At 38.5% G+C, this 15402-nt stretch overlaps 2 protein-coding genes across 2 annotated transcripts in view; both read right to left on the reverse strand.

Moving 5' to 3' along the window:
• Positions 1-761: 761 nt before the first annotated feature.
• On the reverse strand, positions 762-5236 carry ZCCHC9 (zinc finger CCHC-type containing 9). Its single transcript, XM_072416209.1, has 5 exons — positions 4940-5236; positions 3383-3533; positions 2796-2888; positions 2070-2138; positions 762-1301 (listed from the first exon to the last, which is right to left on the reverse strand). The coding sequence occupies exons 1-5, from the start codon at positions 5180-5182 to the stop codon at positions 1186-1188; spliced, it is 672 nt and encodes a 223-aa protein (XP_072272310.1). The 5' UTR covers positions 5183-5236; the 3' UTR covers positions 762-1185.
• A 5092-nt stretch (positions 5237-10328) lies between these two features.
• RASGRF2 (Ras protein specific guanine nucleotide releasing factor 2) overlaps positions 10329-15402 on the reverse strand; it is a 155208-nt gene continuing 150134 nt past the window's right edge. The window contains exon 27 of the mRNA XM_072416210.1: positions 10329-13942. Within this exon, the coding sequence (XP_072272311.1) occupies positions 13850-13942 (93 nt within the window). The 3' untranslated portion in view covers positions 10329-13849. The remainder of the gene's footprint in view (positions 13943-15402) is intronic.

Here is a 15402-nt window from a genome sequence, read left to right on the forward strand (position 1 = left end):
GGTTAAAGCCTAGTACTGACAGATTATGAAAACTGCCATAGCTGAATTCAATTTAAAGAATACTAGTTACCTGGATGTAAATTACAGTTAGGTCCATCAATTTATGGATAGAGACAACTGCATTTAGTGCTTATCGATGATGTGACACAGGAAAGAAGCAGCCAAATGAATTCTGAGGTGTTCAGAGACATACTGTCTGCTCAAATCCAGCTAAATGCAGTTAAATTGATTGGGAGCCATTTCATAATACAGATGGACAATGACCCAGCATCTGGTGATGTCCATGAGTTCAAGACTAAAGGCTGTCATTGCCAGCAAAGGGTTTTCAACCAAGTATTAGAAATGAACATTTTATTTTCAGCTTTTTAATTTGTCCAATTACTTTTGAGCCCCTGAAATGAAGTGATTGTGTAAAAAAAGTTTAGTTCCTCACATTTTGATGCCTAGTTTTTATCTTTTTGTTCAACCCACTGAATTAAAGCCGAAAGTCTGCAGTTCAACTGCATGTGAGTTTCATTTAAAGTTAATTGTGGTAATGTACAGAACCAAAATTAGAAAAAAGTTGCTTGTGTCCAAATATTTATGGATCTAACTGTAGATCTTTTGGGATCAGTAGTTTCGGTCACAAATTGCATTGCAAATACCTTGGTGAAAATTAGCTGTATTATTAGTATGCTCATTCTGGGTCAGTGATTCAGAAGGTATTGAGTCAGAAGGCAGAATATCAGAACAGCAACAAAAATGTCAAGTAACTAAATCTCTCTAGTAAAATATCTATTTTATTTTTCCCACTCCTAAATATGGATATGAACAGTACAATTATTCACTTTGCTAGCAAATATTTTGATAATTAAAGTAAACACACATACACTATACAAAGTAAGCAAGTTGAATCCTAATAAATTGCAACAACGTGTTTTTTTCTCAACAGGTATAAAGGTGTGATAATAAAATACATGTATAGTGCATTTTTTTAGGTAGCAACACAACACACTATGAAACATACAGGCTGCACACACGTGGCAGTGCCAAGGAAACACAGGTAAACATAGCTAGCTGCATATTCAGACAAACAAGCATGAATTAACACCTAAAGCTACCTAATCATTCCTATTATATACAGATCCCTGTGTTTCAGAGAAAAGTACAGTTATAAAAAAAAAATGTCCACAAATGGAAAATGTGTCAGAACTTGACAACTTTGGGAGTTTTTGTTGGTACTTTTTGGGCTTTAGGTTTGACAGGAACATCTTCATGATCTGCACTCATCCCGCTGGTCCATCTCCCAACCGTCATCTGAGCTGTACAACAAAACAAAACAAAATTAGAGGCAAAATATGCACCAAGAAATATATACTGTGTGAGACGTTTTTTCACTATAATTACCAAACAGGTCAAACACTAACCCAGTTTGGTTGTACAATCCCTTTACGATCCAGCCTAGATTTCACTAGAGGTTGAAGGGTTTTTTGAGCTGTGAGAAATAGCAAACTGATCTCCTTCCTACAATGACCACCGATGCATGGGGTAACTTTTACACAGGTCACTAATGTTAGGAGACATCACGTCGATTACTCTCCTAATTTCCTCTCTATTACTTTAACCTCCTAGGCGGTACTCCCGAGTGTGACTCGGGAGTGGATTTTAGTTGCAAACTAAACTGTGCCATGCTGTGTTGGGGTAATAGGTTTGATTCCTACTGCCCACTGTGTACCATAGTTTTGGAAAGGTTTAAAGTTTGATAATATACAATAATATAAGGATTCCATTCATTTTAAAAGCTACATTTGTCTCAAGCTGTATTCACCTAGATATGTATCAAAACCCTCATAGCAGCCTGCCTTCTGTATACAGACATGGTAATGATGCCAAGTTGGCCCAGAATTTACCAAGACTTCTTGTGGTATGTTTTTACACAAATACAAACAGTCAGATTGTTTAGTCATTTATTTTATTATGAGACATTATATATATTTTTTTCTTTTTCTTTACATTTTAATATGAATATTGAGATTTTTTTTGCTTGAAAATAAGTACAATTTGTTTAGAAGGGGTTTATCCTAAATTACCTGATGCCTGATGTTCTGGGCAATCTCTTTGGAAATGTTCGACAGAGCCACATATCCTACAGCTTCCTCCTGAAGAAGAAATAAAAATGAGATGTAAGTCCCAATTATTTTTTTATTTTACAGTCTGCACCCTGTTGTGAAAAAAGTGCTACTTTGCAATAGGTGTATGATGAATCAATGTATTTATTTATTGCAACAATTTTTTGGTTTATAGTAACATTTAATAAAAATGAGGAAAAGGAATAATTGTGTTTCTGCCATGGCCTTTCTAGTGCAGGTTAGAAAACAAAATCAACAAAAGTGGCATCAGTGTCATTTTAAAAGGCTGTGATATGCCCTGCTTACACATTACTGCCTCTGACTTCTACAGGGTCTGTGTGCCAATACTGAAGATACATCCCTGTGGGGCTGTAATGCATAGCAAGGAGAGGGAACACTGAATGTAAAACAGCTGAAGATGATCTTGGTAAGTATGCATCCATAGAGGACGTGGGGAGGTTAGTTTAGGTCAGGGGAAAAAAAATTAAGTGCATAGTTTTAAAATCCATTTTTTCTTTAACATAGCATTTTTCTTAGATGAACGGAATGGAAAGGATATTTGTGCACAAATAATATATAATAATATAAATATTGAAACAATAATTAAAAATGTGTTTGCAGTATATAAACATTGTTGTGGTTTGTAAAAGCCCAGCATATGCTTGTAAATATGAATGAAATACATACCTTCAGCATACAATCCCTTAGGATTGTCTGGACAGGACCGTGATAAATGCCCCATCTCTCCACATATAAAGCATTTTGCATATGGAAACTCTCCTGAAACATAAAAGTGAAATATTACTATCATGACTTAATAAAATAACTGGTAGGCATGGCTTTTATCCTCATCAAAATTTACAATCCACCAACTAAAGGCTTCTTGCCCCAGAACTGCTGTTCATCATAGATTGGCTATTTCATCATGTTTTGGCTATTTCTTTTTGGCCAGCAGAATAAAGTCTATAATATTTTTAAAATGTACACAAAAGTTACAGATAAAAGTAGTACAACCTCCATGCCTGTTGAGAAGGGGCTATACAGTCTCATAACTACAGAGACAGTCTGCAGCACACAAGTTGTGTTTATATAGCAATGACATCAATGTGATGAGGGAATAGTGTATTAATGATTATGTCTAAATACCCCATACCCTGTTTGATATCAATGAATATCATAAGTTGTATCCCAATGCTAAATAATGACATGATACACTAATAACATAGCTCAATGTTGTGATTTATAGATGCCTAAGAAATAACTCTCACATGTACCAAGAGCTGGATCCACTTTTGCTCTGCATTTGTTAATTTCATGTTCTGTTGATCCACAGCGAAAGCAGATTCCTGTACCCATCTCCTGGCATCTCAGAGCCGCAGAGCAGTCAGCCATGCCATGGCCAGGCTTGCGGCAGTGGAAGCAGACCTGAAAAAGTAATGGGAAGACATGTCACGCATGATCATCATACTCCCTGTACTTGCCAGCTGCAAATAACAAAATACGAATCTTATTGGCTGCCATGACCAATGCCAGTGCTTTTCTCCTATTTTCTATGTTTACGGTAGTTGGGTTCTGGGAGCTAATTTGTAAATCAGAAATTAACTTCCTGTGTGATTGTGCATGGTTTCCTTCCCTGATTTCTTTGTCTGATGAGATCTGTAGTGATGTAGAAAAATGTACAGCACATGAGAATGGATACTAATGGAAGTGCTGATTACCAAAGAGACTGACAGTCTGCAGCAAAGGAACAAAAGGAAGAAAGAAGGCATAGACTCTGCAAGAAGTAAGTATATCCCAGGTTTTATTGTACAACTGGTATGTATATTTTTAGGAGACCTGACAGATACCATTTAAAGGGCACACAGCTTGGTAATGGAGGGTTTTTCCTGAGCAACCCATCATTCAGTGTATCTCACTAGTACAGTGGTCTCCAACCTTTTTGGACCAGTGTACCACTAAATTTGGAGGCTCTGGACAGCACAAGCACGGGGAGCCGGGTGTCATTTAAAGGGGAAGAAACTTCCCCTTACTGACGTCATGAAGCCAGAACATGCCCGCTGTCCCATCACAAGTCTGGGTATGCGATGGGAGACTGGGAGGGTTGTGTCCAGAACTCTGGCCGGTGCGTTCCCCCAGTGCAGTCCTTCTCCTGACCCTGCTTGGGGGTGCACTGGTCAGAGCCGCGGGTCACCAGTTGGCGACCACTGCACTAGAACATAATTTGTCCTCTACTCTGAGAAAATCATAATTATTAAAACAGCAAAATTGCATTGTACTTACAGGGACTTGTCAGTGATTGATTTTGTGTAAATTGTTAAGAGTGTGATGGCTAACACAATGATGCCGTATTTACCCAATGGCTACATTAGGTCATCAGGGACTATAGCGATGATATCAGTAGCCACATATGGATGACAATCGCCAACATCAGCAATTTGTAGAAGGAAATAAATATCTCACCTCACATGACTATGGAGTTTGTAAAGTTGGGCGTCGGGATCACACAATATCATGCAGCTGGCAGTGGTTGGCAGTAATGTGCCGCCCAATGCTGTCCTCGCTGGGGGTACATACAATTTATTAAACACTATTTATATAGCGCCAATATATGAGGCCGAGCTGTACATTAAATAGGGCTGCAAATGACAGACACAGGAGAAGGAGAGAAACCTGCCAGAAGAGCAGCACACACTGGGGGTACATGCAGCCTCCCCCCCAATGGCACTGGTTTACATGCTGGTCACAGGCCCATAGATTTCCTGTGTGCAGTCACCGGCCGCACATATCAGCCTGGAGAGGATGCAGCTCGGTGGATCACCCCACAGCCTCACCATTTTACTCTTCTTGTTGTTCTGTCTCTTTATCCTCCGGCTCTCACGCCGCTCGTCCTTCTGCATAGCATTGAAGCCATTGACATCCTGGTTCACGTACTTTCCCTCTTTCTTTTTCTTCCTGGGAGGCTGGCCGGACTTATTAGATGCGGCTTTCTGTAAATTTTCCCATGAAGTGGCCTCACAGACCTTACGGTTCCGGCTCTGAGTATTCCCATATCCAGGACGAGCCCAGCGAGTCATCTTCACGCCACACTGCCTGGCGTGCTGTACAAAACCGGAACCACGTCCCCGGAAAAGGAAAGGCGCTCAATACTTTTTTTGATGTGCGGCCTCGGCGGCCATTTTTGTTGTGGGAAACTGGAGTTTTTCTATGGGTTCCTGTTGTTTAAATGACATATTCCAGATACCAACCCGATTGTTTATATAAGTAATGTGTCACCCCAATTGCCAGGAGGTCAGGTGATATGTCATAGACCATGAGTATGGAATGTGGATGGGAATTATCATTCCTAACCACATGGCCCAGTATAATAAAGGGACATCTGTAAGCCAAGGTTCAGCAGTGTTCTTACATCTGTAAGAGTCCCTGTCACCAGTCAAAGGAACAGAATTATTTCCATATATTGTTATGAACATGTACTGTATGTTATGCATGCTATGGCCTGCACAATCCTCTGTGTAGACATTCTAATACCCTGAGATGAGTGGTCAGTGCCGCCATCTCACATGGCAACAGGCCCAGCATATCACGTATCAGAGGGCTATGAGGTGCTAGGAAATTAAATCCTCGGCAGTCACATTCTGTAGAAAGTTCAGTGCAAACTGCAAGTGAAAAATCATTGCTACAAATAAAAACACTGCAATTAATCACTTATTGTTATAATAATTAATCTCTATATTGTTATTTTATTAGTAAAAAGAAACAGAGTAAGAGAACAATAACAAAATTTACATGAAATACATAATATTTTCTCTGTACAATCAACAGCTAAAAATGGTGCACTAACAGAGGTATAACAGAGAACATCACAATTTTCTTGCATAGAAACCAAGATCAGCTGAATTCTATAAATATTGAACCCTGCATTGTAGTGCATTGTTGTTTCAGTATCACAAGAGAGTTCTACCTATAAAGTGTGGATTGTAAGACAATGAGAAAGAAAAGAAAATTGAAGGACAAACCAGAAAAAGAACTACTAGGGAAGGGGAAAGAAAGGAAAGGGACCTGTCCAGGGAGTAAATGACATGAATGATGAAGGAGAGTGATCCAGGGTTCCCAGTATCATCGTAAATTATGTGGGTGTTGTTAGGTATTCATGTCAACTTGTCATTGGTTTTTATCTGATTCACTATTTTAGTGGTGGTGGTAGTGGCTTTGTCAAAGGTGTCCCCCCCATGCACCCACATTTTCGGTTTTGCACACCCCACCATTCTAGGGAAATTGGGATTCAAAGAAGAGAAGCAGACAGGGTAACATAGTATGACAGATTTGTGTCAGGTAGGTATCAATTTAGAGGCCTTATCCCAATGCTTCTTTCTATATAGGTGGCCCTGGTGGTCGCCAAATTGTATAAGTTAAGGACCCCTAGGCGCACTTGCTTTAGGAACAGGAACCCCAATGTTATAATTTCACAAATTTTTACAATTCTGATCCCCATATCTTAACATTTTTCAGAGCTGGGGTGCAAAAATTGTGTTTTCTACTAATGATGAGTGTTCCCAACTGGGATGGCGACTTTTTACGTACTACCAAAGTTGCATAAATGTTTACACAATCCACCAGGCCGTCCAATTGTGTCAGGAATTATCAGTATAATCACTATCAGTATAATAGTCATTAAAAGATTTCCCTCAGTAACCAGCACCAATCTGTTAAAAGAGAATGAATTTGTTGTGTTTTAGACTTTTAGAGTATATCTTGACCCTTAATATCTTTCTCTTCGATTGTCAAATCTACTCAGGTGCAGGGGGTAGTGATGGGGACACAATGTGCACCCACGTACGCGAACCTGTACCTGGGGCGTTGTGAGGATGAGATGTTATAGGATGAATCACTATCTATGTACGTGCACCAGGATTTGCAAACAGTTTTGGGCCATATTACAATATGATCCTAAAATAAGGAAACATATAGGAAAGGACCCTCATCTAGTCTTTAGGAAGTCCACCTCATTAAGGGATAGACTAGTCCATAGCCATTTTAGCTACCACAAAGAACAAGAAACTATACAACCAGCTATAGGTACAAGAGCATGTGGCTCTTGTGGACAAAGCAGATGGATCCATTCACAAAGGGACTCATTTGCGCTGGCCATTAAAATAAAACCAAAACTTTCACAAAATGTGTCCTGTAGGACTGTGGGAGTTATCTATATTGCCTTCTATGGATGTGGCCGATACTATATCGGTAAAACTAAAAGGCAATTCAATAAAAGTATTTATGTACACATATACAATGTGAAGAGTGGCAGAATAACAACTCCCCTAAGGTGTCATATAAGAGTGTATCATAATTTTGATGAGGACTCCATGAGATTTCTAGCACTGGATTGCATGTCTCTTAATTTAAGAGGAGGGGATATTGACAGGATACTCCTTCAAAAAAAAGCTTGTTGGATTTTCGAGTTAAGAGCCACAGAACTCCTGGGGCTGAATAAAATGAGGTCTAAATCTTTCCTCTAACACTAAGAGATAACAATAAGTTATTATCTACCATTTTGTTTCCCAGCATATTTCTTTCTTCTTACTACTTTAAATGGGGGAGTTAAAATATGCCAGTTATATTTGACAGACAATAATACATATAAAAGAAAACTGTATGTACTTATGTTTATAACATTACTTTTTCTGTCCTTGTTATAGTGCAAACAGACCGTAATTGTTTAAACAACAATAAGAAAATATTATGTTGCTTGCAAAATGTCAGATGATTGTATATAATATTACTTGTAGAGTAATAGGCTATCTGCAGAGCATTGGTTCTGTGACATATTGATTTCTGTGCAAAGCGTAGAGACCAAAAATTGTATCCACTTATAACATCACCAGTTAGCCACGAGGAACGCCGACGGAAGTAATGATAAAAACAGGTAGAAGAAGACATACAGACCACTTTGCAGTGTGCAGTAATCCCTACCAAATGGCTAGGTGATGATAAGAAATGGCATGCCTATGACTAAAGTAAGTAGAGACTTTTTGTCAAGGTGGATTAAATATGATCTATTACCTATGCATATAACAATTATTGGTTGAAATTTGGTTACTAAGATGCAGGAACGGTTTTGAGATAGTGAACCGCCTATATGGTGTAGAGTGTTACTGAAGTCAGTATTGGATATTAGAAGGCGCTGAATATGGTTTGTTTTTATAATTAGGTAGGGTAGCCAAAACTTTTTGGATGTGATATATGTTGAATATATGTGGAGGCAAGTTGTCACCTTATGCCCCCCTTTTGTTTGTTTGAAGAAATAAGGAAAACTAAGCGCTATATTGGCACTCTCCTAAAGGTGAGATTCAAACCACATATAGACACATATGGACACATATATGCTACACATATGGAATTTATAAAAATATGCATGCACTGGTGATTTGGTTAAAAATAATGAGGTATATTGCACAGAGAGAAAATAGGGCATCATATTAGGCTATGAGTAATGGAGTAACAAATTTAATATTGGATAATGGAAGTTTCTTAAGTCTTTTACTGTAGTTTTGTAAGCTGGTCCTGCATTCTATAACAACTGGGAAAAGAAGGTGTTGGCTGCCATTGTTCTTTGCGCTATTGCGGGGAGAAAAATGTTAAGATAGAAGTGTTGCAAATAGCCAAAAATGTATAAATACGAACTGTAAACAAATATATGTAAACGATTACACCAACCATATTTGTAATTATAGGCCTAATTTGTTCCAGAAGAAGAGGACCCAGGTCCGAGAAACTCGTCGAACCCAAAAGCCTATCTTGAAAATAACAGACCAACTTCTTTGAATACGCTGACGCTGTGATTGCGGGAACAGAGCTGAAAACCCATTCTGTATAGCTATGCATTTACCCCTAAGATTCCTTCTTTGTATACACAACAAGCAGGTTCATGTATTCTTTCCTAATTAAAAAAAAATCTCAGAGTGGGGATTCAGGCAACAATTCAGCTACTTACTTTAAACAAGATTCAGTTTCCAGAAGTAATACTGGTGTGACAAATTTAATGCAGCAGAAGCAAAGTCCTGATTACAATTTAAATTTGGGAATGCTGAGAGAGGATAATGGGACTTGTTTAGGGAAAAATGTCTTTCATCTCTTTTTTTATAGTCCTGGATTGTGAGGATGGCAAAGGCCCTGCGTCACATAGAAGAGAAAGTGTGTTGGCCTTTTGGGGAAGGAGGAACAATGTTAGAAAATTGCTCTTGGACTTACCGGTAAATGAGCATTTAACTCTTGAAGTACAGGTACAGATTCAGTGCCTGAGATATTTATTTTAATTCCCGGACTTCAGCTTTAGTATAGTCACAATTTAAAATATTTTCACAGTACTTTTTTTGGCATTGCAGTCATGCTTCACAAGATTCTGTGCCTATCCACCACCTGTGAACTATAAAAAGCAATGCTCCTGAATGCAGGTAGTCCCTGGATTACATATGAGATAGGGACTGAAGGTTTGTTCTTAAGTTGCATTTGTATGTAAGTCGGAACATTTACAATATTTTAATGAATGCAATTAGGACAAATGTTTGTCTCAAGATGTTAAAAGGTGGCATGGCGTCAGTTACTGTATAAAAACTGCCCCTTCCCCCCCCCCCCCATCAAGCTTCCTTCCTGTCCTGCACACAAACGAGAAGCCCCGTTCGTATCTAGGAGTCGTCCGTATATCAGATGTAATTAGGGGACTACCTGTATCACATACTGACACAAGGAATTATGCAGGTAACAATGAGGAACAAATCACATGCAGAGGTTTGGCTAACCATTTGAAGTAGGTTTGGTACTTGCAACATAGATTCAATATCCACACTATGTATATCCAATATTTAGAAGGAAAATAGATTATACAATATTATTCTTTGTTATACTGTACAGGTCTGCCAGGAAGATATACTGAAAGTGTAGTAAATGCCACTACTGCAGAAAGGCAAGATATTTTATTTTTTAAATTCAGGGTTTGGTAACCTGGATTTTTTCTGGGTTCTGTTAGAAAAGCAGTTCTACAACACTGATCTGTGTGCTGCTCAGATCAGTTTAACCAATACCAATGATCTTTTTTTTTTACTATCTGTAACTGTGACATTCTACCCACTGGCCAGCAGGAGTGTCAGTCAATTTCGTAAATGCAAACTTGAAAAAAAACACACTAGACATCATTAAAGACACACAATAAAACATTTGCTGTAGACGTGTTGCCTGGGTCTGCAATTTTATTTTATATACAACAGATATACAAGTGCCAGAGGGTTGAAGTAAAAAAAAAAAAAAACATTTCCTTGGCAAGCAAAAAGAAATAATGTTTATATTGGATAATAAATAACACAATAATATAAGAATAGTCCCGGTAAAGAAATGTGCTTATGGATTTTATTTAAAAGTCATTCACGTCATTATTTGGATAAATTGTCATACAGATGCTGCATATACAATTTTTACACCTCCTTAAATCCATTAAAGGCTGCGTATGTGCATAAGTGCAACATTTTGTTTACCAACTTTGTTGATGGAAAATCTGTGCAGTGGATAATGTCAGGGCTAAATTGTGCCTAATTACATAGTGGACCTGACACTATGTAAAACACACACACACACACACACACACACACACACACAGATATCTGAATAAGCCCAAACGGGCTTAAGTGACAGTTTCTGTTTAGTTGATGAAAGTGAGTTTAAAAGGATTTGTGCAACATAAATACCTTTGTATATATGTTAGCTCCATTTTCAATGTAAAAAAGGACCTGAACTGTAGAAGCTGTAGAACTGCAAACAGAGGTCACAGTTCTAGCCACTAGGTTTTGCCTGTATGATTCCTGAAGCTAACCTTTTACCATCCCTTATCGCTATCTTTTACCTGCCCTTCCCAATGATTAGTGCAGGGGTCGGCAAAGTTTTATGGCCACTGGGCTATTTCTGGGGCAGGAGCACACTAGGATGGACCTGCCCTAATGGCTCCACCCACCACCAGGGAACGCCCCCTGAAGTGAAATACCTCTCCTCTATATGCATTGTGGAGTAGAGGGATTTACCTTCAGGAAGCTTTCCCGCAGTGGCGGAAGTATCAACGCCGGCTGCGGTAGATAGGGGTGTAACTGCAAGGGGGTGGCACTGCAGCTCCTAACGCCCCCTGGCCGATCCGCTGGCAACCCGCAGCTCCGGAGACATTAGGCCGGATCGGCCAGGGGGCAGTAGGCCGGAACGAACTACCGGCTAGGCCGTATCTGGTCTTAAGGCCGGAGTTTGCTGACCCCTGGATTAGTGTGATAATTTTCAAAAAGCAAAAAGCAAAAAGCGCAGACCCACAGAATTAATGAAGCCAGAGGTTCCTTGCACTACACAGCTTCTTTTTTTTTTTTTTTACCAGGGAGGAGAACATCTGGCAGCACAGTGACATCTCCATATCTAATCAGTGGGTTTGACAAGATACCATTGCAGATATATAGCTGTGAGGCTAAAAGTGCAGTAGTGCCTGGGCACATGAAGTGCCCTGCTGATGGAGGAAATCAAGACAAACTTTTAAGTTCAAGTCCACTTAAAAACATGGTGGTTTACTCTTAGCCAGTTTAGACCCACCACATTGGAGCAATGGGCCAACAGAAAAGCTGAGATTGTATGGGAAAGGATCAGGTTCATGACTCATTAACCCAGGGAATATACGCATATCCGAGTACCCTGGAATTTCTATATATTGAAAACTGACCTATAGTACAAGCACTCCAAGGTGTCTCCTATATGCTAACACCACTGGCTTAGGCACATAATATACACTTCAGGTTTAATTGCTTTAGTTGTTGGTTGGAGGTGAAAATGCAATCACTTTTATCACAGTTTAAAGATAGATTCCACTGTCACTACATTCTTTGTACCATGCAAGAACACTCTTCACATATACAAATATGCAATGGCTATATATTCAGTGTGTAAAAAGTAGTATTCCATACATTCATCAAAGGAACAAAAGAATTGCATTTTTTTAAAATGATGCACTCAGAATCTTCCTACCACAGAAACAAACTTTATACAGTTGCTTTGTACCTGGGAAACAAAAATGTAAGGGAAAATATATGGAGATGTTGAAGGAAACTAATTAAAAATTAAACTTTGAATTTTTCCCACTAACAGAAGATTCTTTTTGTATTTCCTATGGCAGCACAATTGGTGAAATTGTCCAATCTTCCTGGAATGGGAAAGGTACTTAAATACTTATCTGTTCACTATGATCCTTTACCACAACATAATTTATTTTTTGAGTGTGCTACTGTAAATCAAACCTGAAAATAAACCTGTGATTTGACTATTAAGACCTTCAGACCATAGCAATGGGGTCACCGAAATGTTGACCCAAGCTGCTTCCACTCCCAGCCTTTGTTCCCCTGCTACCTTTTATACCTGCAGGAAAAAAGAGAAGAATACCTGTGTAATCTACTAGATGCTCTCGTTTAAGCCATTTAGGCATTCAGCACTGCACAGTAAAAGGAAATATCAAGTATTTCTTTAAACAAAACAAAGAAGTGAATTACAAGGAAATTACAAGCAGGATTGCAATGAGCATTTAGATGAACCTGTTGCCATTGGTCGCCTTTGAAGAGAATGTTTTCAAAATAGCAGTCATATGTTATTATATAAAATATATTAATATCTTCAATATCTAACCCAACTTACTTTATCTGTGTAATGGGGTCAGAGGTCACCTAAAGTTAAGAAAATCTGAAAAAAACAAGATTTTTGCATGCACATGATTTAATGGTCCGTAAAGCTGGACTTCATTTACTAAGTTTAATGATTGACTAAAAGAACATAGGTTGTTCACAGTTTATATTCTTTTAGTAAATTACCCACAGTGTCTAAGGTCAGGTAGATGACCTCTGACTCCCTGAGAGACCCAGTAATTGTAGCCACCATATTTTTAATCCTGACAGATTCCTAACAGAAAGTTGTAAGCACTTCCTTCTCTTGTTCAGTTAGGTGAGGTGACTCGCTCACGTATGATATCACAGCATGCAATTGAAATGACACACATGGCTAGAATATCTAAGCTAGCCAAACAGTATGTAGTCATTCCAATATTCACATTATCCAGTAGTAAATGCATCCAAAACCAGAGATGTGATGCTCAGTGCATTAAGTAAAAAAAACAAACAAACCGGGTCAGCACTCATCACATTTGTACAGAAGGTACAATGTAAGTCAATTCAGTTCTTTCTTGTGATACTGATAACAAGTGATGTATTGGTAAATGTAGCATCATTGTCTCCTCATTATGTTGATATGATATACTCCACAATGCAGAAAAAGAACCTTATTTGTATGACAGTCTGTAATACACTACAAAAAGACAATGTCACTTGACTAGTCATGTCTCTCGCACTATAACACATTGTGGTCTTTCTGTAATTACTGGATGTTATATGTGGGACACAATGGATGCTTTTCAAGCCTTCTGTGCTTTTTTGTCATCACAACCCTCCACAGCGAGGTCAACGTTGCTTCTCCATTGCAGCCTAGTGTGACTAGCACAATGCACACAGACATTTCCTTCTTTAGTCTGAGTCCTGTCCTTGCATCTTTGTTTTAAGGTGCCCACGGCACTGTCAGCTTCCACTGAAAGGGTGTTGCTCCCCTGTTTTCTGCTAGGCATGGCATGCATAATTCGGTTGGTTAAGTAAAAGCACTGATTTGCCTCAAGAAATGCACATTAAAACTCTTCATGCTGGGAGCCTTGGTTCAATCGTTAAGGATAATTCATACAGGGTATCTTCATCCAGGATGCGAGACTTGTCCAACAGAAACTGGGTGACCTGTTTTTTATAAAAATAATTAAAATTCATAAATGTATAAGTATTCAACTTATATATTTCTGCATATAATTATTAGAACATAGTTGCAAACTGCCCAGAAATGTCACATAAAACACTAATTAAAACTTTTGATCCTTTACTTTTGTGAGGTATTGGAGAATAAAACTGTCATACTCTCATTTTGCCAAACAGGATCTAACCTATTTGTGACCTGTAGCTTTATTGCATAGTGTTTATAAACATCTTGTCTTGTGGGGGGGGCCTTTTTTGTATTGGGAAAGGGCTGTTGCTGAAATCATATTCTGTTCAAGAAACAAGTACAGAAAAAGTGAAACCAATCAGTGAATTGTAAATGCTGTTGTGCCAAATTCACCAAGTCAACCTAAAGTGCACTTGTGCCCACTTTGCGCCCATTTACAAATTCTTAGCAAATAGCACTTTAAAACAAACCCTCACTTATCTCTCTAGCTGCATGAAGCGTGAAGTAATTTTCAAACTAATTTTCAAATGTTCAACTGTTACAAATTGAACTTATTCTACCCCTTATTTTTTGTTTATGCGTACTCTGCCAACTTTTTTTCTGATGCTGCCAAAGACACAGAAATCCCTATTGATCTGGCTATTCTTTTTCTTCTAACCCTACTTTCTGTTCTGTTCATGCTATCAACCACTTTAGACTCAGGGTAGGGCTGACAGACATCTGCAGTTTGGCTCCTGAATTGAACATCAGGCCTGCAGGCCCCTTGTCATCATGAACTGACACACCCATAGCCCCGTACAAGAAAGCTCCGCCCCACCCTTCAACACTTATGTTTACAGGGATTACATGACCACATGACTTAAAAAAAAGGTATTTCCACTTATTTTATATTATAAGATTTGCGTGGATAGCATTAGGAAAATGTAAGGAATGTGTGACTGTTTTATGCAGGTTAAGCATTCACATTAAAGATATAATTCTGCACAATGCCTATAGCTACACAGTTAAGGCTGGCTTTAAAATGCTTTTGCTGCTTGTTCAGAATATGTAGACACTTTGGTATGCATAGTCTGGGTACAAAAAATTTTTTAAATATGGTGGCTGGGAAGCATTTGACATAATGGGCCTGATTTAATAAAGCTCCCCAAAATGGCAGAAGATAGACTATAGGTGTACCTGGATAATCCAGAAAAACTAGAAAGTCATGTGCTACTATTTAGAAAATGTTTTCAATCCTGGACCAGATCCATTTCGGGTTTACTGGATCACCTAGGTTCATTTATGATAGTTTATCTATGGTATTCATGATAGACAGGAACCAATCAGGTATCAAGTAAATCCAACAATAACAAAAAAAAAACATTGGCTGGAAGCTACAGACAGAGACTCACAATTTGATTTTGCTGCTCCAAAATGCCTGTAATAAACTTGTAGTTTACCACTTATGTACTTACTTGGTCTAATATATACCATACCATGT

This window comes from Pyxicephalus adspersus, chromosome 6 (genome assembly GCF_032062135.1).
Source record: "Pyxicephalus adspersus chromosome 6, UCB_Pads_2.0, whole genome shotgun sequence".
Lineage (NCBI taxonomy): Eukaryota > Metazoa > Chordata > Amphibia > Anura > Pyxicephalidae > Pyxicephalus > Pyxicephalus adspersus.

Coding starts and splice junctions, on each gene's coding strand:
- ZCCHC9 (XM_072416209.1), bottom strand. CDS start 5,182: ATGACTCGCTGGGCTCGTCCTGGATATGGGAATACTCAGAGCCGGAAC. Junction 3,534..4,939: donor ACAACAAGAAGAGTAAAATG/GTGAGGCTGTGG, acceptor TTACTTTTTCAG/GTCTGCTTCCACTGCCGCAA. Junction 2,139..2,795: donor TAAGGGATTGTATGCTGAAG/GTATGTATTTCA, acceptor TTTCTTCTTCAG/GAGGAAGCTGTAGGATATGT.